At 39.2% G+C, this 26,103-nt stretch overlaps 1 protein-coding gene across 3 annotated transcripts in view; it reads left to right on the top strand.

Moving 5' to 3' along the window:
- The first annotated feature begins 8,882 nt into the window (after positions 1-8,882).
- Positions 8,883-26,103, top strand: part of EIF2B3 (eukaryotic translation initiation factor 2B subunit gamma) — a 153,414-nt gene continuing 136,193 nt past the window's right edge. Inside the window, exons 1-3 of one of the 3 annotated variants that reach the window (XM_082364961.1) lie at positions 8,883-9,015; positions 14,540-14,696; positions 21,770-21,915. In XM_082364961.1, the coding sequence (XP_082221087.1) occupies positions 14,549-14,696; positions 21,770-21,915 (294 nt within the window). In that variant the 5' untranslated portion in view covers positions 8,883-9,015; positions 14,540-14,548. The remainder of the gene's footprint in view (positions 9,016-14,539; positions 14,697-21,769; positions 21,916-26,103) is intronic. The other 2 variants (XM_082364962.1, XM_082364963.1) reach the window with 2 other exon arrangements.

Genomic DNA, 26,103 nt, shown 5'->3' on the forward strand with positions numbered 1-26,103 from the left:
AGCCACCGCAATGAGAAGCCCACGCACCGCAACTAGAGAAAGCCCGTGCATAGCAACGAAGACCCAACGCAGCCATAAATAAATAAATAAATGAACTAAAAAAAAAAAAAATCCTCATGCATATACCCTTGCCTACCTATTTATTTTCTTAGACTAAGTTCCTAAAATCACTTCATCAATCTGCCAAATTGCCCTCTAGGAAGGATGTATCAGTTTTCACTCCCTTTAGTATCTATTTCCTAAACTCTTACCAACCTTGGGCATTTAGTTTAATGTGCAGAAAAATTATATGATTTTTATTTTAATCTGCATTGCTTTGGTTATTTACTATATTGAACAATTGTTTTTCTTCTTCATGAACTGCTCTTTATGTATTTTTGTCCATTTTTCTATTATTTTCATTATTCTTTTCTTATTGATTTATAATAATCTTTGCATAGTACTAATATAATAAGCACAGCAAAGCACTGTGTTAGATGCTATACATATGTTATCTTGTTTTATCTTCTCAGCAACTCTATGAAGTAAGTACTATTATTATGCCCATTTCCAGATGAGAAACCTAAAGCAAAGATTAGTTAGTAACTTGCCCAGGGTCACGTAAGTAGTAAGTGATGAAGCTACAATTTGGATTGTTGTCTGCCAGCTCCAAAGCCTGCTGACATGTTAACTAAGGCACTATGTCCTGTATATTAAACCCCTTGTTGTGTCAGGTGTTATAAATATGTTTTCCCAGTCTGTACTTTGCCATTTAATTTCATATATGTTCTTTCCTAATATACAAAATTTTTAATTTTTATGAATTAAAATTCTTTTTCTTTATGGAAGAAACCATATATTGGATACACACCACAGGAAAGCAATATAGTATACTAGTTAGGAGCACATTCTCTAGAGTTAGCTTGCCTGTATTCATATCCTGGCTTAACCACATGTTGACCATGGACAACAGACAACAGCCACAGGTTTTCCAAATCCTTTGCCAGTTTCCTCAGCTTCCTTTTATTTTTTTTAACAGTAATTTTTAAAAAATATTTATTTATTTAGGCTGCACCGGGTCTTAGTTGTGGCACGCGGGATCTTCGTTGTGGCATGCACACTTCTCACTTGTGGCATGCAAACTCTTAGTTGTGGCATGCATGCGGGATCTAGTTCCCTGACCAGGGATCAAACCCAGGCCCCCTGCATTGGGAGCACAGAGTCTTACCCATTGGACCACCAGGGAAGTCCCTCAGCTTCCTTTTGTGAAGTACCTATCCTTTACCATTGCTTTGAAATGCTGCATTTTCACATGCTTATCATCATTGTATGCTAAATTTTAATATATAAGAAATCTTCATTTTGCACAGTAGTGCCAGGCTGTAAAAATGATCCTGCACTTTGAAACCATGCAAAGAGATCTTAATAATCAAGTGGGGGGAGGGGCTTCCCTGATGGCACAGTGGTTAAGAATCCACCTGTCAATGCAGGGGACACAGGTTTGATCCCTGGTCAGGAAGATCCCACATGCCGCGGAGCAACAAAGCCCGTGCACTGCAACTGCTGAGCCTGCGCTCTAGAGCCTGTAAGCCACAACTACTGAGCCCACACGCTGCAACTACTGAAGCCCGCGCACCTAGAGCCCGTGCTCCGCAACAAGAGAAGCCACCACAATGAGAAGCCCGCGCACCGCAACGAAGAGTAGCCCCCGCTCGCCGCAACTAGAGAAAGCCCGCGCACAGCAACGAAGACCCAACGCAGCCAAAAGTAAATAAATAAATAAACAAACAACTTTAAAAAATAATAGTAATCAATGGGGAAATTACCACTCTTCCATGACAAATGTTTTGTTAAAACATTAAAAACTCTCCTACAATTATAAATGTACAAGGAAACGAAAAACTAGTAAAACTAATATTTATTTAGTACATTGAAATCTAAAGCATTTAGAAGATTTAAGAATTAAATTGCTTTCTTTGTAAAACGCTTATCAAGAGTAGTTTGAGGGCTTCCCTGGTGGCACAGTGGTTAGGAATCCGCCTGCCAATGCAGGGGACACGGGTTCGTGCCTCGGTCCGGGAAGATCCCACATGCCGCGGAGCAGCTAGGCCCGTGAGCCACAACTACTGAGCCTGCGCGTCTGGATCCTGTGCTCCGCAACGGGAGAGGCCGCGACGGTGAGAGGCCCGCGCACCGAGATGAAGAGTGGCCCCCACTCGCCGCAACTGGAGAAAGCCCTTGCACAGAAGCGAAGACCCAACACAGCCAAAAATAAATAAATTAATAAATAAAAACAACCTCCCTCAGTCCCTAGTTTCTGAGGCTTCTTCATAAAAAAAAAAAAAAAAGAGTAGTTTGAGTAGTGCTTACCTCTTTTTTCTTGTCATAATATGGAGCAAGCATTTACTCTAAGTCTTGGTGAATGGTCATACTCCTTTCTAAGTTTGGATCACCTTCCAACATTTTATTCTTTGTACTTTCAATCTCATGAAATCTCTCTGAGAATTCCTTTCATGTGAAGTTGTTGCTGACATCACTTCCTCTGGGACACCTTCATCCTTTTTGTCACAGCCACTTTCCTCATTTGTGTGGATAAGCTTGCCCTCACTAAGTCCTTCTGGCTGCATATCTATACTCTTTCAAGACAGAAATGTTAACTTCCCCATGATACGACTCCATTTATGCTCAATTTGAATTTCACTTCCAGCATTATCACTTCTCATTTATTTGCTGCACTTTCATTTTGTTGGCCAATTCTCAATTATCCTTTTTTTTTTTTTAATGTCACATGGGTTTATCACTGGAAGACAAGGAAGCAACACAACTACATTCTTTGCTGCCTGTGAATGAACTGAGTAAGAGATGTGCAGTGACTAATTACCAACAGACTTTAAAAAGCGACATGATTGTTCATTCATGGATGCACATCCAACATGATCCAAGTTGATTCTCACAATTTGCTTTTATGGAGGAGAGAATTTTTGGAGGAACTTCACCATTTTTACTGATCTCACCTGTTCCTTTTGTATCCATTTCTAAATTTATTAGATAGAAAGTTGTGGAAAGGGATTTCCCTGGTGGCGCAGTGGTTAAGACTCTGTGCTCCCAATGCAGGGGGCCTGGGTTTGATCCCTGGTCAGGGAACTAGATCCCACATGCATGTCGCAACTAAGAGTTTGCATGCCACAACTAAACTGGTGAGCTGCAGCTAAGGAGCCCTCAAGCTGCAACTAAGACCTGGCACAACCAAATAAATAAATAAATAAAATATTTTTTTAAAAAGTTGTGGAAAGATTTAAATGAGACACAGATCACAAATTTCAATAACCTCTATAAAATTCTAAGACTTTATGCTGTCAATATGGTGTTCTTCCTCTCCCTGTCCCTCCTCCCTGCCTAACTTTTTCGTATTCCCAAAGTACTTATCACCTTTTAGTATATGGTACAGTTTACTCATTTATTATTTAAACTTCCTTATAATTTATGCTGCCTCTCCCTGCTACAATGAAGGCTGGATCCTTTTTTGTTCACTAATATATCCTAAGAGCCTAAAACTATTCTTGGCACATAGTAGTCACTCAATAAATAAATGAACGGTGGCCAATAAACCATACTTTCCAATTTAAAATCAAGGAAAATCAGCCATCTGAAAAGTTTTTCAATAAAGGAAGAAAATTTTAAAATTGATTAAATCACTTATTTTTAAAGTTGGCCCATCAGTTTAGAGCATAAATGTCCAGATTCTGACCTTCAAAACCACCAACAATGAAAATTCTGTGTGCTTGAAAGGAAATATTGAATTCCTTCAATATTAATGAAGTTAATGAAATTTCTTTCCAAGCTCTTTATGTAAACACTGGAGCATCATTAGCTGTCTAACTTGTCATGAATCTATTAGGAAACTGCTGGGCTTATGTACAAAAATAAAACACAAATATTTTGGGACCTGCAATTGGTTGCCAAAGTAGAGTTTCTTTTCACTTTTATCTTTCACTCAGCACTCTAAAAATAATAATTCCCTGCCCCACTGACAAGCCTTCAGCCAGATGGAGTAGATGAATATTGTGATGTGGCCAGTAAATTCCCAAAGAGAGATCTCTTGCAGACCGTGGGAAGAGTATTTCTGAGCCAAGGCCCAACTTTTGAAAGGTTTCTTTTGTCTCCCATAGTTTAAAGAGAACTTTAGAGCTTGACCTTCTTAAACTGTTTCCCCACCACATACAAACACATACACATAAATGTCCCTTAGGGAAGAAATGTGAACAGGAAACACATTATAGGGAATAGCCTGTATTCAACAAGCATTTATTAAATACTTCCTGTGTAATTAATAATTAAAAGTAAATAATAAGAATGAGGCTAGGCATGAGGGCTAATAATGTAGATTGACTTAGTGAAAAGAAGTGTTTCGAAGAAGAGATGTTGTCAGTGACCCAGGCCCTCAGCCCAGCTTTCCTACCACCAAATGGGAGGATGAAGGGAAATTTCTGAGAAATTTCTAATTTGTTTAATATTATTACTTAGCATGTCCCAGATCCTGTGCTAGGATGTGTGGAGAGAGAAGTAAATAAGATACAGCCTTTGTCCTCAGGGGGCTCCCAGTGTGATACAGAAGACATGAAAAAGGAGATGACAGTCCTTTGTGGTGAGTGCCATAATGTAAGGACTAGAAGCAGTGGGAGCCAGCAAGAAGTCCACGAGGCAGCAGTTCTTAAAGTAAGCTCCGTGGACCTCAGCGAGTCCCCAAGACCCTTTCAGGGGATCTATCAGGTCAAGGCTATTTTTATAATAATACTAAAACACTATCTGCCTCTTTTGCTGCACTGATATCTGCACTGATGGTACAAAAGCAATGGTGGATAAAACTGCTGGTGCTTTAGCATCAATCAAATCAGAGATACCAAACTGTATTAATAGTCACTGTATTCTTCACTGCCACACACTTGCAATAAAAATTAAAATTAAAATAAAAAAATAATAAAACAAAGTAAGTTTCACTTAATGTCTGTGATGAGGCAATAAAATAATTTTATTAAATCTTTGTCCTTGAGTACACATCTTTTTAATATTCTATGTGATGAAACAGGAAGTACACATGTAAAACTTCTGTGCATATATGAAAGAAGTATGATAGTCGTCTCCAGAAAAGCACTTGGGCCATTGTTTGATTTTTGACCTACTGCTTTTTTCACAAAACACTATATTTACTTGAAAGAACAACTGACAAACTGTGGACAAAAAATTATCAAAATGAGTGAAGTAAGCCAGTCACTTCAAGGAAAACCACTAACAGTGATAATATTTGAGCTTTCAAGAGAAAATCAGAAGTCTGGGAAACTTGTATTTGTCATCACAAGCTTGCCAACATTCTTAAGGACTTTTCTAATGAGATTGGTGGTGATATTAACACATGTGACTTTAAAAATATTGTATAATGAGCCAACATTGGGAAGATCTACATAACCTAGTGAACCAGTATTTTACAAATGATCAATGCGTCAAGTTGCAAAATCATGCATGGGTAAAATGCCCATTCAAAGTGCAAGTATTATAAGAGTACAAAATGGTCATTGATATAAATGATTCTACATCGCAAATAATCTTTAACAAACTACCACTTATTGAGTTTGGTGTGTAGTATCGAAGAATACCCCCATTATCTGACAAAGGCTATTAAAATAACTTTCCCTTTTCCAACGATGTATCTGTGTGAGGTTGGGTTTTCATCACCCAAAACAACGTATCCCAACTGATGAGAAAATTCAGCTGTTCTCTATTAAGCTAGACATTAATGAGACATGCAAAAAGATGAAACCATTGCATTCTTCTCACTAATTTTTTTGCTTTGGAAACATAGTTATGTTTTCATTAAAATGTTACTGTTACCATGTAATAGGTTTAATTGTTTCTATTTGTTTATGAATTACTGTTTTTAAAATTTCTCAGTTTGAATTTTTAATATGGTAGATATCAACAGATACAATCTATACAAACAAAAGTTCTTTGGGGTTACCAATCATTTATTTTTTTTTAGAAATTTATTTTATTTATTTATTTTTGGCTGCATTGGGTCTTTGTTGCTGCACGTGGGCTTTCTCCAGTTGTGGCGAGCAGGGGCTACTCTTCCTTGTGGTGCATGGGCTTCTCATTGTGGTGACTTCTCTTGTTGCAGAGCACGGGCTCTAGGTGCGTGGGCTTCAGTAGTTGCAGCATGAGGGCTCAGTAGTTGTGGCTCATGGGCTCTAGAGCACAGGCTCAGTAGTTGTGGCGCATGGGCTTAGTTGCTCCGTGGCATGTGGGATCTTCCCGGACCAGGGTTCAAACCTGTGTCCCCTGCCTTGGCAGGCGATTCTTAACCACTGTGCCACCAGGGAAGCCCCCAATAATTTTTTTCAACTAATTTTTATTGGAGTATAGTTGCTTTACACCCAATAATTTTTAAGAGTGTAAAGGGTCCAGGGACCAAAACGTTTGAGAACTGCTGCCCTAAGGGAATAATTTAGAGTGAGTTTAAACTGAAGTAATCCCTCAACTACTTTCCTCAACTAGAGGAGAAAGTCCTCTAGCTCCCTGAAAACATTTGCTAGTTTAAACATGAGCATTTAAAATGGATGACAGAACCCTCTTGCACTGTTGGTGGGAATGTAAATTGATACAGCCACTATGGAGAACAGTATGGAGGTTCCTAAAAAAGCTAAAAATAGAATTACCACATGACCCAGCAATCCCACTACTGGGCATATACCCAGAGAAAACCGTAATTCAAAAAGACACATGCACCCCAATGTTCATTGAAGCACTATTTACAATAGCCAGGTCATGGAAGAAACCTAAATGCCCATCGACAGACGAATGGATAAAGAAGATGTGGTACATATATACAATGGAGTATTATTCAGCCATAAAAAGGAGCGAAACTGGGTCATTTGTAGAGACGTGGATGGACCTAGAGACTGTCATACAGAGTGAAGTAAGTCAGAAAGAGAAAAACAAATATCGTATACTACCGCATATATGTGGAATCTAGAAAAATGGTACAGATGACTGGTTTGCAAGGAAGAAATAGAGACACAGATGTAGAGAATAAACATATGGACACCAAGGGGGGAAAGTGTGTGTGTGGGGGGTGGTGGGATGAATTGGGAGATTGGGATTGACATGTATACACTAACATGTATAAAAAAGATAACTAATAAGAACCTGCTGTATAAAAAATAAATAAAATTAAATTTAAAAAAATGGGTGACAGATATGAAGTTGAATGCTGTTCTTACTTCATAACTAGTTCTTACCTCAAAACCATGCTATAATTCCCAAGGCTTCTGCTTGCTTGGGCTAATACCAAGGAGAGAGAGAATCTTGCTGCAGAAGGAAAGGGTAGTCAAGTTTCAGGTCTCTTGTGGCCAAATCAGTCACTTCACGGCTTGGCTCCCTTTTACCAACTCAGTGTTTTGAGTTAAAACAAATAATTTCCCAATAACTCATCACCAGCATTCTAAAGTGAAGGAGAGGCAGGGCAGGGATAGGCTGGTGTTATGGATGTGGCTCAGGACTTTTTCTTAGTAAGTTCTAAGCTGAGCTCCTATTCTTCTGGCTAAAAGTCTGGGGAAAATTACAAGTCCTATCTTTCTCATTGCTTGCTGTATCCCCAGCATCTAGCATCTAAGATATTGGTTGGCACATATTAGGCACGCAATAAATAATGTTGAATGAAGTCAAACTCGTTTATTTTTATTGCAGAAATTAGACTCTGCCTCCTAACTGGCAGGGAGCTAAGGCAACTCAAGATTTAAGAGATGGATAGAAAAAGAGGAAGCTTCCAAAAGATTAGGAAATTGCAGGAATGTGTGTGTGAGAGAATGACCATTGTTCCTGCTATCTAATGTAGTTTAGGGAATTCCCTGGTGGCCCTGTGGTTAGGACTCGGTGCTTTCACTGCCCTGGCCTGGCTTCAATCCCTGGTAAGATCCCCGCAAGCCATGCAGCAAAGCAAAAAAAAAAAGAAAAAGAAAAAAAAAAAAATCAGATAATGTAGCTTAACAATCTGTGTCAAAATTTACTGCTTAAAACAAAAAAATTATTTTATTATTATCTCTCACAGCTGTTGGAGTCTAGACTCAGGTGTTTGGGTTCTCCCGTGCAGTTGCCCCTGCTTCCAGGGAGTCTGTTCTCAACACAGCAACCAAAGTGATCCCTTTAAAAACCGTTATATCGCTGCTCCTCTGCATAATTCAAGGTCCTCACAACGGCCTACAAGACCCACAGGATCTGAATTCTTCACCCTCTCCCCCATTGCCTCTCTAGCCTCCTCTGCCATCATCCACTCTCCCCCTGGCTTACTTTGCTTTAGCCATATTGGTCTCCTTGCTGTTCTTTGAACTTGCCATCTCTCTTCAGGGCCTTTGCACTTGCTGGCTAGTCTTCTTGGAAGGCTCTTACCCAAGATATCCATTTGACTCACTCTCTCCAAGCCACTGTTCAGTGTCACCATCTCAATGAGATCTTCCCTAATCCCACACCCCCGACCAACTGTTTTGATGGCTACAGGTGGATGTTTTCCATACCATAATAGTCTGGTTCAGAAAGCCAACGCTGAGTCGCCACGTTAGACCTCACTGGACATAGAAAACCTTGGCAATCCTTGGTGAGTTCTCCACTGGCTAGCCCCAAACCGCAGCTCCCAAAGAGCTCTCTTTTCGCAGAGTGGCAGTTGAGGCCAGGTCCTAGAAGGAGAACTGCCTGAAGGAAGAGGCTCTTTCTAGCTCCCCTGCCCTGTGAGGGACGCTCAATGGGCCTTGGTGATGTGTGAACGAACGAAAAGGCTCAGGCGGCCCCACCTCCTCGCCTCCTCCCCTTCTCCCCGCCATGCCCTTCTCGGCCGGCATCTATCACTCGGTGCTCGTTCCTTCTCCGCGGGCCTGCCCAGATCGTCCCATCGATCTGCCCGGCCATCGCGCGCCTGCGCCTTTGGGCTGTCAGTCGGCGGCGGTGTGGGGAGCCACCAGAGCCAGCGGTTGTGGCACGCGGGGACCTGAGGTAAAGCTGCGGCTGGTGCGCTGCCAGGCCGCGCACGAGCTGGCTGGCGGGGTGAGCCGCGCGGTGGAGGCCACCGGGCCTCGCTGCACCGGAGGGAGGCGGGCTCCTCGAGCCTGGTTAAGAAGGGCCTGAGCGGCTGGCGGGGGTGCAGAGTCTGAGTCGCCAGCTCGAGTGCCTGCCCGACCCGGCCGCGGAGCCAAGTGCCCGAACTAGAAGGAAGCTCGGGGAGAATCCGAGCCAGCCACCTCGTGCAACAGATGGGGAAACTGAGTTTCAGGGAGGGGAGGATCTGCTAGAAGTCACAGCGAGTGAGCACCAGACCCAGGACCAGACGCCCTGAGCACAGTGCCTAGTCCTTTACACTTAAGTTCTTCGTTCATTTATTCTGTTTTTGGTTGTTTGGGTGCAAGACAGTGAAATACAATAAGATCTGGCTGAGAGATCAGTTATGATAACGGTGTTTTATCTTACCAGTTTACAAAAGGAGAAGGCAGTGAGTGCTATGACCGAGGCAGGTCTGGGATGCCATGAACACCCCCTCTAAAACTTGAGTGGCTAACGAGTCTTTGCCTTGATTCCCATCACCCAGAGTCGTGGTAGTGACACTGAGACATTTGACAGGCTGCCTGGTATCATGGATGGTTATGTTCATGCTTATCACCCAGAGCCTCATTGAGAGCAGGAACCTCTGTGAACCTAGTGACCTGGGTTCTAATGTTTGAGCTTGAGTCTTACCACGGGGTTGTTGTGAGGTTCACAGATGCTCATTCCACAGAGCACTGATTGAGTGCCTAGCATCTGACGGGAGTTGTGTCACGTACTGGGGATACAGCAGCGACAGTCAAGGAACTCATAGGAAATAGACATTTAAATAAATGCGCAATACAGCCTGTAAAGGTAGAGATGATCTGTACATAGTAGAGTGAAGGCACTTAAGGAGAAAAGAGTTACTTCTCCAGGAGGGTGGGAATGGATAGGAATGGCTTTTTAGGCAAGGTGGTTCTTGAACTGAGTCTTAAAAGTCTAGAAGGTGATTAAATACTAGGCACAGGAGAAACGCAACCTAGGAAGCAAGAATAGCAATACAGGGACCAGAATTATGGTTCAGCTGGCACAGAAGGCTTCCATGACCTGTCGAATATCAAACACAAAATGCTTGTCATGGGATTGACATTATTATGTGTGCTTTACATAGATAACTCATTTAACATTCATAAATCTCTGTGAAGTAGAACCTGTAATTATTCTCATCTTAGAAAATTAAGACTGAAGCTTGGAGAAGTTATGTAGCTTGACCTGGATCACACAGCTAATTCATGGTAGAACTAGAATTCAGACCCAGGCAGTCTAACTTGAGGGCCTGTGAACTTAACCACCAGTCTCCCTTCTAGAAACTGAGGACGCTGAGAGTTTTAAATGTCAGGCCCCTTGTTACCTCACCTGTAAGTGGCAGAACCAGAACTCAGACTAAGGTCTTTTGACCCTTAGGGGTCCAGAGCTCTTTTCAACGTAACATCAGATGTTATGGGAGTTATACAGCGCCAGATAAATTCCAATCTGAGGCAGTGCCTGCTGGAATTGAAATTACCATATCTTTAAGTTGTGGATGTTGTGCAAGAGCCTTCACTTTGTGCTTGGGTGTACAGGGTGTGAGTGTTGCAGATCAGATACTGATGTGAGGAGCACAGGACTGATCACAATTATGGTAAAGGTGCAACATTATTTGCCAGTTTGGAGTTAAATAATTTTTTTTCCTAAACATTGAATTTCACACTTGTTTTTAAAAGGTTACATCATTTGTTGTAAGTCAAAGAGTACTTTTATTTTAAATCAATAAGGATTTGTGATTTCTCTTTTAACATCTTTATTGGAGTATAATTGCTTTACAATGGTGTGTTAGTTTCTGCTGTATAACAAAGTGAATCAGCTATACATACACATATATCCCCATATTCCTCCCTCTTGCATCTCCCTCCCACCCTCCCTATCCCACCCCTCTAGGTGGACACAAAGCACGGAGCTGATCTCACTGTGCTATGCGGCTGCTTCCCACTAGCTATCTGTTTTACATTTGGTAGTGTATATATGTCCATGCCACTCTCTCACTTCGTCCCAGCTTACCCTTCCTCTTCCCTGTGTCAACTCCATTCTCTATGACTGCTTTGTTCCTGTCCTGCCCCTAGGTTCTTTAGAACCTTTTTTTTTAGACTCCATATATATGTGTTAGCATACAGTATTTGTTTTTCTCTTTCTGACTTACTTCACTCTGTATGACAGACTCTAGGTCCATCCACCTCACTACAAATAACTCAATTTCGTCTCTTTTTATGGCTGAGTAATATTCCATTGTATATATGTGCCCCAACTTCTTTATCCATTCTTCTGTCGATGGGCACTTAGGTTGCTTCCATGTCCTGGCTATTGTAGATAGAGCTTCAATGAACATTGTGGTACATGACTCTTTTTATTTATTTATTTATTTATTTATTTGGCTGTTTTGGGTATTCGTTTCTGTGCGAGGACTTTCTCCAGTTGCAGTGAGCGGGGGCCACTCTTCATCGCGGTGCACGGGCCTCTCACTGTCGCGGCCTCTCGTTGTGGAGCACAGGCTCCAGACGCGCAGGCTCAGTAGTTGTGGCTCACGGGCCCAGTTGCTCCGCGGCATGTGGGATCCTCCCAGACCAGGGCTCGAACCCATGTCCCCTGCATTGGCAGGCAGACCCTCAACCACTGCGCCACCAGGGAAGCCCCCATGACTCTTTCTGAATTATGGTTTTCTCAGGGTATATGCCCAGTAGTGGGATTGCTGGGTTGTATGGTAGTTCTACTTTTAGTTTTTTGAGGAACCTCCATACTGTTCTCCATAGTGGCTGTATCAATTTACATTCCCACCAACAGTGCAAGAGAGTTCCCTTTTCTCCACACCCTCTCCAGCACTTATTGATTGTAGATTTTTTGATGATGGCCATTCTGACCGGTGTAAGGTGATACCTCATTAAAGTTTTGATTTGCATTTCTCTGATGATTAGTGATGTTGAGCATTCTTTCATGTGTTTGTTGGTAATCTGTATATCTTCTTTGGAGAAATGTCTATTTAGGTCTTCTGCCCATTTTTGGATTGGGTTGTTTGTTTTTTTGATATTGAGCTGCATGAGCTGCTTGTATATTTTGGAGATTAATCCTTTGTCAGTTGCTTCATTTGCAAATATTTTCTCCCATTCTGAGGGTTGTCTTTTCATCTTGTTTATGGTTTCCTTTGCTGTGCAAAAGTTTTTAAGTTTCTTTAGGTCCCATTTGTTTATTTTTGTTTTTATTTCCATTTCTCTAGGAGGTGGGTCAAAAAGGATCTTGATGTGATTTATGTCAGAGAGTGTTCTGCCTATGTTTTCCTCTAAGAGTTTTATGGTGTCTGGCCTTACATTTAGGTCTTTAATCCATTTTGAGTTTATTTTTGTGTATGGTGTTAGGGAGTGTTCTAATGTCATTCTTTTACATGTAGCTGTCCAGTTTTCCCAGCACCACTTATTGAAGAGACTGTCTTTTCTCCAGTGTATATCCTTGCCTCCTTTATCAAAAATAAGGTGACCATATGTGCGTAGGTTTATCTCTGGGCTTTCTATCCTGTTCCATTGATCTATATTTCTGTTTTTGTGCCAGTACCATACTGTCTTGATTACTGTAGGTTTGTAGTATAGTCTGAAGTCAGGGAGCCTGATTCCTCCAGCTCCGTTTTTCTTTCTCGAGATTGCTTTGGCTGTTTGGGATCTTTTGTGTTTCCATACAAATTGTGAAATTTTTTGTTCTGGTTCTGTGAAAAATGCCATTGGTAGTTTGATAGGGATTGCATTGAATCTGTAGATTGCTTTGGGTACTATAGTCATTTTCACAATGTTGATTCTTCTAATCCAAGAACATGGTATATCTCTCCATCTGTTTTGTATCATCTTTAATTTTTTTCATCAGTGTCTTATAGTTTTTTGCATACAGGTCTTCTTTTTCCTTAGGTAGGTTTATTCCTAGGTATTTTATTCTTTTTGTTGCAGTGGTAAATGGGAGTGTTTCCTTAATTTCTCTTTCAGATTTTTCATCATTTGTGTATAGAAATGCAAGCGATTTCTGTGCATTAATTTTGTATCCTGCTACTTTACCAAATTTATTGATTAGCTCTAGTAGTTTTCTGGTAGCATCTTTAGGATTCTCTATGTATAGTATCATGTCATCTGCAAACAGTGACAGTTTTACTTCTTCTTTTCTGAGTTGGATTCCTTTTATTTCTTTTTCTTCTCTGATTGCTGTGGCTAAAACTTCCAAAACTATGTTGAATAATAGTGGTGAGAGTGGGCAACCGTGTCTTGTTCCTGATCTTAGTGGAAATGATTTCAGTTTCTCACCGTTGAGAACGATGTTGGCTGTGGGTTTGTCATATACGGCCTTTATTATGTTGAGGTAAGTTCCCTCTATGCCTACTTTCTGGAGGGTTTTTATCATAAATGGGTGTTGAATTTTGTCAAAAGCTTTTTCTGCATCTATTGAGATGATTGTATGGTTTTTCTCCTTTAATTTGTTAATATGGTTTATCACATTCATTGATTTGCGTATACTGAAGAATCCTTATATTCCTGGTATAAATCCCACTTGATCATGGTGTATGATCCTTTTAATGTGCTGTTGGATTCTGTTTGCTAGTATTTTGTTGAGGTTTTGATTTATGATCTTTTATTGTGCCTCTCTTCTGTGGTAGCTGCTGTAAAGAGATTTTTTTGAATGTCAAACAGTTTCATTTATTACCTTGAGTGTGAAAAAAAGGAATTAATTTGGTTTGTTTCTGCAATTGGGCTCTGCAAATCTAGGTTAAGATACAAACCTACCTTTGTGTTTATAGTGGTATCTTTCAAGTTGGGGGTAAGGAGAAAATGGGAGCAAATGGCTGGATTATTAGAAGAATCTTAAGTCATTTCACACTTTTCAGAGATCTAATGTGCTTGTATTTGTGCTGTTAATTCTAGTCAGAAGTTTAAAATTTTTTTCAAGGAATATGAACTCACATATCAGAAGCCAACTTGGTAAACTCTTACTCCTTTAAGAGTCAGCTCAAGCATTACTTTCCTGTAAAACCTTCCATCTTTTCTAGGAAGACTTAGGTGTTAGCGTCACTATATTTGCCTACTGCATCTTGGATGTATCATGCATTAATGATGATATATTATAATTCACTCTATTTGTCTTCACTTAATTGTGAGCAACTCAAGAACAAGGGCCAGATTTTTTTTTTTCTTAATTCATATCCCTCCTCCAGCCCATCTCCCCAGGCTGGAGCTCAGAGTATATATCCGTGAGTAAGAGAATAGGATAAATGTGATGTTTATACTGCAGCTAAGGAGTCTTTCTTATTCTGGTTATTGGAGTTGGAAATGATGTATTTGTCATAAGTGGATATCAATAACCTAACTAAAAATAGGATTAATACTGTGTGTGCTTTGATTTTAGTTACTTCTTTTTCTCTTGTTTTTCTCTGTGATTGCAGTTTGTAAAAATGGAATTTCAAGCAGTAGTAATGGCAGTTGGAGGGGGATCTCGGATGACAGACCTGACTTCCGGTATTCCCAAACCTCTGCTTCCAGTTGGGAACAAACCTTTAATTTGGTACCCATTGAACCTGCTTGAACGTGTTGGATTTGAAGGTGAGTTATGGCAATGAGATGTACTCATAAAACTTTTAGGGTGTTTGATCCCAGTGATTTGTCAGTTTTATGAGGGTGAGACAGGACGAATGAAAGAAGACTAGGACTCAATGTTGGCTGGAGACTGTCCTCTTTAAATTAGGAACTCAGGAGTACTCTATCACTGTGTGAAAAAGGTTGAGAAGATAGTGCTAAGTGTTACTTTTTTAGAGCTAGTCTCCACAGTGATCTAAGATGAACCCTGGAAGGATGTCAGAACGTAATATGAGGAATACAAGTGCCTCATAATCAGTACTTACTGAGAACCTGTATGTGCCAGGTAATATATTAAGCACTAGGGTACAGAATTGAAAATATTAACTCAGACCCTGATTTCTAGAACCTTAAAGTCTATTGGAAAGATACACATGTAAACAGATTATCATTGTGTAATGTGATAAATGTTATAACAGAGGCACATTATAAGTGCTTGTTATAAGGAAGTTGCTGTTTCTACTTGAGGGATTCAGAGAAGGCTTACAGAGTAGCTGACCCTTGAATTGAGTCTTGAAAAGTAGATTACCAGGCCTACCAGTGTGGAGAGAGCATTCCATACAGAAGTAATAATGTATGCAGAGAGAGAGTCATGATCAGCACAGCATGTTCTGGCAGCTACTTTTCATTTTATTTGGCTGTAATATCAAGTGTAAGGGGGAGGAGTAGATGTAATGAGAGAAATAAACAGGGATCATGCTATGAAGGGCCTTGTATTGCATGCTGAGGAATTTAGATTTTTTTTCCTGAAAGCAGTGAGGAACCAGTGAAAGACTTAAACCGAGGTTTAATATGGTTAAATTAATGTTTTAATTATTCTAAGTCCTTTGCCTCTTTATATAAATTTTAGAATCAGCTTATCAATTTCTACAAAAAGGATTGCTTTAATTTTCTTTTTTTTTTTAAAGGAATATTTTTCTTTTTAATTAATTAATTAATTTATTTATTTTTGGCTGTGTTGGGTCTTCATTTCTGTGCAAGGGCTTTCTCTAGTTGTGGCAAGCGGGGGCCACTCTTCATCGCGGTGCACGGGCCTCTCACTATCGCGGCCTCTCTTGTTGCGGAGCACAGGCTGCAGATGCGCAGGCTCAGTAGTTGTGGCTCACGGGCCTAGTTGCTCCGCGGCATGTGGGATCCTCCCAGACCAGGGCTCGAACCCGTGTCCCCTGCATCGGCAGGCAGACTCTCAACCACTGCGCCACCAAGGAAGCCCCAGGGTTGCTTTAATTTTGATTGAGATTGAATTGAATCCATAGATCAGTAGGAAGAGAATTCACATTGTAATAACATTGAGTCTTCTGATCCAGGAGCGTGGTATATCTCTGCATTTATTTAGGTCTTTTGTAATTTCTCTCAACAGTGTTTTATAGTTTTCAGTGTATAGGACTTACACATATTTTGTTAGATTTATTTCTAAGTTGATATTTTTGATGTTATCATAAATGGTAATTATTCCAATTTCCAGGAGTTTGTTGCTAGTACATAAAAATAGTTTCTTTATGCTGACCTTGCATCCTGTAACTTTGCTAAATACACTTATTATTAATTCTTGTAGCTTTTTGTAGATTCCTTAGGATTTTCTACAGTTTGACCTAATTGACGTTTATAGAACATTCCACCCAGTAAAGGAGAATGCACATCCTTCTCAAGTGCTAAGAACCTTTACCAAGATAGACCATATTTTTAAAAATAAAACAGGTCTCAATAAATTTATAAAGATTAAAATCATACAAAATATATTCTCTGACCACAGTAGAGTTAAATTAGAAATCAATAACAGAGAGGTATCAAGAGAATCCCTAAGTATTTGGAAATTAAACCACATATTTCTACATAACCCAAAGAAGAAACCACAAGGGAAGGTTTTTTTTTTTTTCAATTTTTATTGTAGTATAGTTGATTTACAATGTTGTGTTAGTTTCAGGTGTACAGCAAAGTGAATCAGTTATACATATATCCATTCTTTTTTTTAGTTTCTTTTCCCATATAGGCCACTACAGAGAATTGAGGAGTTCCCTGTGTTATACAGTAGGTTCTTATTAGTTATCTATTTTATATATTGTAGTGTGTCTATGTCAATCCCAATCTCCCAGTTTTACCCCCCCCATCCCCTTGGTTTTCTACATCTGTGACTCTACTTCTGTTTTGTAACTAAGTTCATTCGTACCCTTTTTTTAGATTCCACATATAAGTGATATCACATGATATTTGTTTTTCTGTGTCTGACTTCACTCAGTATGACAATCTCTAGGTCCAACCATGTTGCTGCAAATGGCATTATTTTGTTCTTTTTTATGGCTGAGTAATATTCCATTGTATATATGTACCACATCTTCTTTATCCATTCCTCTGTTGACGGACATTTAGGTTGCTTCCATGTCCTGGCTTTTGTACATAGTGCTGCAGTGAACATTGGGGTGCATGTATCTTTTCAAATTATTGTTTTCTCCAAGTATATGCCTAGGAGTGGGATTGCTGGGTCATATAGTAGTTCTATTTTGTTTTTTAAGGAACTTCCATACTGTTCTCCATAGTGGCTGTATCAATTTACATTCCCATTAACAGTGTAGGAGGGTTCCCTTTTCTCCACACCCTCTCCAGCATCTATTGTTTGTAGATTTTTTGATGATGGCCATTCTGACCAGCATGAGGTGATACCTCATTGTAGTTTTGATTGGCATTTCTCTAATAATTAGTGATGTTGAGCATCTTTTCATGTGCTTTTTGGCCATCTGACCACAAGGGAAATTAGAAAATATTTTGAACTTACTGAAAATGAAAATTCAGTGTATTAAAATTTGAGGCATACGGGCTTCCCTGGTGGCGCAGTGGTTGACAGTCTGCCTGCCAATGCACGGGACACGGGTTCGAGCCCTGGTCTGGGAAGATCCCACATGCCGCAGAGTGACTAGGCCCGTGAGCCACAATTGCTGAGCCTGCGCGTCTGGAGCCTGTGCTCCGCAACAAGAGAGGCCGCGATAAGGAGAGGCCCGCGCACCGCGATGAAGAGTGGCCCCCGCTTGCCGCAACTGGAGAAAGCCCTCGCACAGAAACGAAGACCCAGCACAGCCAAAAATAAAAAAAAAAATAAAAAAAAAAAAATTTGAGGCATATAGCTAAAGCAATGATTAGAGAAAATTTTTTAGCATTAAGCACTCTGTTAGAAAAGAAAAAATGTCTCAAATTATCATCTAAGCTTCTACTTTGACAAACTGGAGAAAGAGGAGCAAATGAAACCCAAATAAGGAGAAAAAAGGAGATAAAAATAATAAGAGCAGAAATAAATGAAATAGAAACCAAAAGTGTTAGAGAAAATCAGTAAAACCAGAAGATGGGGGTTTTTTTGAAAAAAATCAATGAAATTATTCTTTTTTTTAAAATTTATTTATTTATGGCTGTGTTGGGTCTTTGTTTCTGTGCGAGGGCTTTCTCTAGTTGCGGCAAGCGGGGGCCCCTCTTCATCGCGGTGCGTGGGCCTCTCACTATCGCGGCCTCTCTTGTTGCGGAGCACAGGCTCCAGATGCTCAGGCTCAGTAATTATGGCTCACGGGCCCAGTTGCTCCACGGCATGTGGGATCTTCCCAGACCAGGGCTCGAACCCGTGTCCCCTGCATTGTCAGGCAGACTCTCAACCACTGCGCCACCAGGGAAGCCCCAATAAAATTATTAAACCTTTAGTTAGACTGATCAGAAAAAGGAGAGAAAACACAAATTACTAATAACAGGAATGAGAGAGGGGACATCACTACAGATCCTACAGACATTAAAACAATAATGAGCAGAGGAGTTACCTGGTGGTCTAATGGTTAGGATTTGGCACTTTCACTGCCGTGGCCCAGGTTCAATCCCTGGTCTGGGAACTGAGATACCACAGCCATGCAGTGCAGCCAACAAAACAAACAAAAAAGATAATAAGTAAATGTTGTGAACAACTTTATGGTGATAAATTTGACAACTCAGATTTTTTTAAAAATTGCTTTGGAAGCTTTATGAAGAATCATTGTGGAGGAGTTAAGACTATAAGCAGGGAGACAAATTAGGAGATTGTTACAAAAGTCCACACTAGCAATGAAGAGGGTCTGAACTAAGGCATTAGCACTAAGGATGGAGAAGAAGGACCATCTGAAAAAGTTGTTGATTAATGGGAATGGGTAGCAGAAAGAAAGGGAAGAGTTCCTTCTACTTTTTGCTTGGGTAACTAGGTGGATGGTGATGCCAATAATAGGAAAGGGAATATGGGACAAGGAACAGGTTTTTTGGTTTTTTGTTTTTCATTTCAGGTGACTTTTATTTTATTTTTTTAAATTAATTTTTATTGGAATATAGTTGCTTTACAATGTTGTGTTAGTTTCTGCTGTACAGCAAAGTGAATCAGCTATATGTATACATATATCCCCTCTTTTTTGGATTTCCTTCCCATTTAGGTCACCACAGAGCACTGAGTAGGGTTCCCTGTGCTATACAGTAGGTTCTCATTAGTTTTCTATTTTATGCATAGTAGTGTATATATGTCAATCCCAATTTCCCAATTCATTCCACCCCCCCCTTCCCCTCTTGGTATCCATACGTTTGTTCTTTACATCTGTGTCTCTATTTCTGCTTTGTGTGTAAGTTCATCTGTATCATTTTTCTAGATTCCACATATAAGTGATATTATACGACATTTGTTTTTCTCTTTCTGACTTACTTCACTCTATATGACAATCTCTGGGTCTATCCACGTCTCTGCAAATGGCACAATTTCGTTCCTATTTATGGCTGAGTAATATTCCATTGTATGTATGTACCACATCTTCTTTATCCATTCCTCTGTTGATGGACATTTAGGTTGCTTCCCAAGGAACAGGTTTGAGCGAAGACAATGAGTTTGGCTTTGGCCACAATGAGTTTGAGGTGTCCTATAGTTAGATATAGCAAATCAGAATACCAGATGGAGGTGGTGCCAGATCCTGGGCCCCCGGGTTGTGATCCAGTGTTTATTCCACTCATACCTTCTTGAGACAGACCCATGAACACTTCTTTGCAGTAGTCTGTATGACATTGACGTTAAGAGATGTGTTTTACTTTTTAAATTTTTTTAATTAAAAAACTTTTTTTAAATATTTATTTTAAAAAAATAAAATAAAATAAAAATATTTATTCGGTTGTGCTGGGTCTTGGTTGTGGCTCACAGGCTCCTTAGCTGTGGCATGCGAATGTGAACTCTTAGTTGCGGCATGCATGTGGGATCTAGTTCCCTGACCAGGAGTCGAACCTGGGCCCCCTGCATTGGGAGCTTGGAGTCTTAACCACTGTGCCACCAGGGAAGTCCCAAAGAGATGTGTTTTAGAAAAGATTTTCTTTTTAGATCTCAATCTCACAGGTGAAGGACACATCTTAATACACTTTTAAATATACTACTTCCCTTTAGTAAGTTCTTATGGATTTGTCATCTATAACTTTTTTTTTCTTTTTACTTTTGCTATATATCTTTAGTTATGCTCTGTGATGGCCTTTTGTGGTATATAGAAAATTCCTTCTCAGTGAGGCTCAGTCAGAATTTGGAGAATGTCTCCTAAACATGGGATTCTGGAGTTGAACAGTAAACTCTATGTTCACTCTGTTCATATTGTTTGTGATTTTAGGGAAGTTAACATAGCCCTGCTTAGCATTAGTGTCTCTCCATACGGAAGAGTTCTGGTCCAATTATGAGACTGACTGTCCCGTATTTATAGTTACTCCCTTCATTCTACCTAAAATGTCCTCTCCAACCTATGGAAATGTCACCTTCTCTTTGAAATCACAAACAGTTTTAATCAGAGCTTTATGCTTTCATCACACTTTGTTTTTCATGCTTTCATCACACTTTGCTTTTCTCTATGCTTTCATCACACTTTGTTTTTCTATCTCAGTACCTCTCAAGGCCTGCTTTATGCTGTAGTTAGTGGCATGGGAGACTGATCTCCCTGAGAGCAGGTACTGTGTCTAATTCATCTTTGTAACATCAGCATTTTATGTACAGTATGTAATAAAGAAATTTTTGTTGGCCTTGAATTCATCATGGCCTACCTCAGAGGCGATCCCTTCCATGAAGCCTTCCTTAATTAATCATTTCCATGTCTAATTTTTCCATGTTATGTTTCTTAAGAATAGGGACCATGTTTAGTTCATTTCTGAATTCTCAGTGCCTATTTGTCCTTTACATATTAAATGTATTTGTACTTATTGGTTGAATGAGTGAGTTAATGACTAAAAGAAAGCTAAATGGGGAAAGGAAGAAAGAGAGAAGGAAAGAAGGAAGGTTAAATGATTTGAAAAAGAAAGAGGAAGAAAGAAGGGAAGAAAATAGAAAAGAGAATGATTATAGTGAAAGGGAGAGATAATTGAGCACTATCATGGAACAAGTAGTGGAAATTGTTACACTTTAGAGATGCTAAAATCTGATCTTCGGATATCAGCAACACATGTTATATTGCAGTGGATTACATTACCCTGCCAAAGATCCATGACAAAACCCCAAGTTTTCTGTCATTAATTGATAGCTACATGGATAAGGTGAAGGCATCTATTACGTGGAAACTGCCTGTTACTGGGTTCCTTGTGATCCTCAGTGAAGCACTGATGGCTGTCTGATGGAGAGTGGTGATAGCTCTTTCTTTGGAGTGAATGAAGAGTTAAAATGTGATCCTATTTGTATATGCTTTGATAAATGCTCTTCTAAATTCTTTACATCAGGAAGAAGTAGTGTGTTATATGTATTAGTTAAAGTGTGGGCTCTAATCATACAGACGCGAGTTTTATCTTAAATCTCGTTTACTAGTTTTAGTACCCTGAACAAAGTCACTTCATTTCTTTTACTCCAAGTTTTCTCATTTGTAAAATGAGATTGCTGTAAGAATTAACTGAGAGAATGCACGTAAAATACATTGAAAAGTCTCAATAATATTAGCTGTTATTACTAAATCTAGAAACAGACCAAATCTAATTGAAAAAGGTGTAACCATTGTCTAAATGAATGAGAGTTTTTGCATTTTTCCTTCTTTTTTTCTTTCATGCTATAGAAGTCATTGTCATTACAACCAGAGATGTCCAAAAGGCTCTATGTGCAGACTTCAAGATGAAAATGAAGCTAGATATTGTGTGTATTCTTGATGAAGCTGACATGGGAACTGCAGATTCTCTGCGCCACATATATCAGAAACTTAAGGTGAAAAACTATTTCTTGATTTTTATTGTTCATTGAAGATAAATATCATCTTATGTTTTCCCAATGCATTGCAGTTTACAGTGCTTTTTTTTTTAATTTTTTATTTTGTTTTATTTATTTATTTATTTTGGCTCCATTGGGCCTTTGCTGCTGCGTGCAGGCTTTTCTCTAGTTGTGGCGAGCGGGGGCTACTTTTCATTGCGGTGCGAGGGCTTCTCATTGCAGTGGCTTCTCTTGTTGCAGAGCATGGGCTTTAGGCACGTGGGCTCAGTAGCTGTGGCTCTTGGGCTCTAGAGCGCAGGCTCAGTAGTTGTGGTGCACGGGCTTAGTTGCTCCGCGGCATGTGGGATCTTCCAGAACAGGGGATCTAACCCATGTCCCCTGCCTTGGCAGGCGGATTCTTAACCACTGCACTGCCAGGGAACTCCCTACAGTGCTTTTTAAAAAATATATTCTTGCATCACATACTTTCTTGCCCATGTTTCAACTGCTTTTTAGTTTGGTTACTAGTGAAGATCTAGACAGTTGTTGCAGTCACTAGTTTCCAATATTTTTCAGTCATAGTACATCTTTATAAAAAAGCTATACTTCAGATATACTTCAAAAGATTCCATTTATATAAAGTTCATGAATAAGCAAAACTAATATATAGTAATGGAAATCAGACCAGCAGTTGACTCTGCAGATGAGAGATCGACTGGAAAGAAGTACGAAGAAACTTTCAAAAATTTCAGCTCCCCCACATGATAATATTTGAATGTTTAGTCTCCTTTGATTAAGAAATTAACATGGGTCTATGGATATGAGGGTACAGTCTCCCCAGTGGCCTGTGGCCCATAAAGTGAGAAAGATCTACTGTCAGTTGTTCTAAAATTGATGTCCTTTGGAAAAAATTCATTCTGTGTGATAATGTTGCTATCTTACTTGAGTTGGGGGGCAAAATTTCTCCTACTATTTCTAGTGACTGCAAACAGATGTATTATTATTTTCAACCTACCTATGCACTAAAGAACAAAAAATTAATGCATATATGTACACGGCCTTTCCTTCCCTTTATTGGGGAATAATTTACACACAGTAAAATACACAGTTATTAATTATATAGTTCAGTGAGTTTTGACAATTATATATACCCAGGTTATCATTATCCAAATCTAGAACATTTTCATCACCTCTCAAAGTTCCTTTGTGCTTTATTTTAGTCAATCCTGCACCTTTAGAGTCAACTGCTGTTCTGATTTCTATCACCATATATTAATTTTGCTTGTTCATGAACTAGGTATAAATGAAATTATATAATTTTATTCTGGTTTCTTTTGTTCAACATAATATTTTTCAAATTCATTCATATGATTGCAGGTATAACTAGTTTGTTCTTGTTTATTGCTGAGTAGTATTCCATTGAATAAATATACCCCTATTTACCCATTTTTCTGTTGATGGTCATTTGGATTGTTTCTAATTTTTAGATACTATGAATAAAGCAGTTATGAACATTGTTCTGCAGGTCTTTTTGTAAAAATATTATAGGTTATAGGGTTTACTTTATTGCAAACTGCCAAATAGTTTTCTAAGTGGTTGTACATTTTACACTTCATCAGCAATGTATAAGAATTGCACTTGCTTCACATCTTCATCAACACTTGGTATTGTCAGTCTTCTTAATTTTAACCATTCTAGTGTGTGTTATGTAGCGCTATCTCATTGTGGTTTTAATTTGCATTTCCTTGATAATAATGATGCTGATCACCTTTTCATGTGATTATTAACCATTTGTATATCTTCATGGAATGTCTGTTCAAGGCATTTGCCTTTTTTTTGAGTTGTTTGCCTTGTTATTATTGATTATAGAAATTCTTTATATATTATAGATGCAAGCCTTTTGTCAGATATGCATTGTGAATATTTTCTGCCAGTCTGTGGCTTGCCTTTTTACATTTTTAATGGTGACTTTGATGACCAGAAGTTTTAAATGTTGATGAAATCCAGATTACTGATTATTTCTTTTATGGTTAGTACTTTTTGTGTCCTAAGAAATCTTTGCTTACCCCAAGCTTATAAAGATATTCTTTTGTATTTACTTCTAAAAGTAAAGGAATAAAGGTTTACTTTTTTCTGTATGGATATTCAGTTGTCCCAGCATCATTTGTTAAAAAGACTTGCCTTTCCCCGTTGAATTGCTCTGATGCCTTAGTTGAAAATCAATTGACCGATTATGTGTGTGCTATTTCTTTTTTCTTTTTTTAAATTTATTTATATTTAATTTATTTATTTTTGGCTCCGTTTTTTTGGTCTTCGTTGTGGCGTGTGAGCTTCTCATTGCGGTGGCTTCTCTTGTTGCAGAGCATGGGCTCTAGGCAAGCAGGCTTCAGTAGTTGTGGCCCTCGGGCTCAGTAGTTGTGGCTCATGGGCTTTAGAGCACAGGCTCAGTAGTTGTGGTGCATGGACTTAGTTGCTCTGCAGCATGTGAGATCTTCCCGGACTAGGGATTGAACCTGTGTCCCCTGCATTGGCAGGTGGATTCTTAATCACTGCATCACCAGGGAAGTCCCTGTGTGTGCTATTTCTGTTCTCTCTACTTCGTTCCATTGGTCTTTTGGTCTCTACTTTCCATACCACATTTAATAAAGTCTTGATTATTTTTAACTTTATAAAGTAGGTCTAGAAATCAGGTACTATAAATCTGCCAACTTTGTTCCTTTTCCTGAAGATTGCCTTGGCTATTCTAGGTCCTTTGGATTTCCTTTTCCTTAAAATTGCCTTGGTTATTCTAGGTCCTTTGGATTTCCTTTTCCTTAAAATTGCCTTGGTTATTCTAGGTCCTTTGCATTTCCATATAAATTTTAGAATTAGTTTGCCAGTTTTTACAAAAAAGCTTTCTGGGATTTTGATTGGAATTGCATTGAATCTATAGGTCAATTTGGGGAGAATTGACATCTTAATATTGAATCTTCCAATCCTTGAACATCTATTTATTTAGGTTTTCTGTAATTTCTCTCAGTAATGTTTTTATAATTTTCAGTATAGAGGTTTTGAACATCTTTCAGTAATTTTATTCCTATTTCATTTCAATGTAATGATATTGTAACTAGTATTTTTTATTCTATTTTCTAATTGTTTATTGCTTGTATATAGCCATACAACTGTTTTTTTGTATATTGACCTTGTGCCCTGTGACTTTCTTAAATTGTAGATTCTTCAGGATTTTCTATATACATCATCATGTTGCCTGCAAATAAAAACAGTATTATATCTTCCTTTCTAATCTTAATGCCTTTTATTTCTTTTTATTGTCTTATTGCCCTGGCCAGGGCCTCCAGTGCAATGTATATAGGCATTTCCTTTCACTTTTTGGCCTCCTTTTTGTCTGTCTATGCTTCCACCCAAGTAGGCTTTGGTGCTTCTGATTACAGCGGGGATTTCTAATACCATAATGTTGGGTGTGTTGCTTTCTTTAGTGCAGCTGCTTATTTCTTTAGGGAAGATATGGAGAATTTCACTAGGGTCATGAGAACTCTGTTCTTTCACAGGGATAGACGCCAGGTTTACCAAGAAGCTAAGGGTGTTTAGTGGTCTTCCCAGGAGCTGTTTTAGTTACTGTCTAACAATTTAGTATGGAGGTATAAACTAAACTCTCTGCTCCCTAATCTATAAATCTTAGAAATGTTATTTTTGCCCTAGCCTAGAACTGGAGATCCTGGGAGTTTCATGCAAATAAGTTCCTATAACTCTTAGAGGCTTGAGAAATAATGGGGGCAACTATTAATAAATAGGAGAGGGCATGAGATGAAGGGTAAAGTAACTGCCAAAAGGACATTTTACTCCCAAGTTACTACCTCTTCTTATGGTTTTGATCACTTCTTATTTTAGGGCTTCTCCTTATACCTAGGATCAGAATCCTCATTAAGTCATTCTGCACAGTCTAATTTCTATTCCTCCCTTACCCCTTTGTTTTCACATCATTTACACGGCATCCTTTATATACAGTCCTACCTCTGAGCTTTCTTCTCAAGCTGTGACTTTGGCTAGCAAGTCTCTGCTCTCTTTGCTGTCTCCACTTGGTTTCTCCTATACCAATGGCACCTGAAATCCTGGCTTCACATCAGCTTGTATTCCAACCTGGAATAGAAGGCAGCAGAGCTAACCTGTGGAGGAACATAAATAGACGCCTGAATAAGCCATTAAGAA

Source organism: Balaenoptera borealis (genome assembly GCF_965194805.1).
Source record: "Balaenoptera borealis genome assembly, chromosome: 1".
NCBI classification, from domain to species: Eukaryota; Metazoa; Chordata; class Mammalia; order Artiodactyla; family Balaenopteridae; genus Balaenoptera; species Balaenoptera borealis.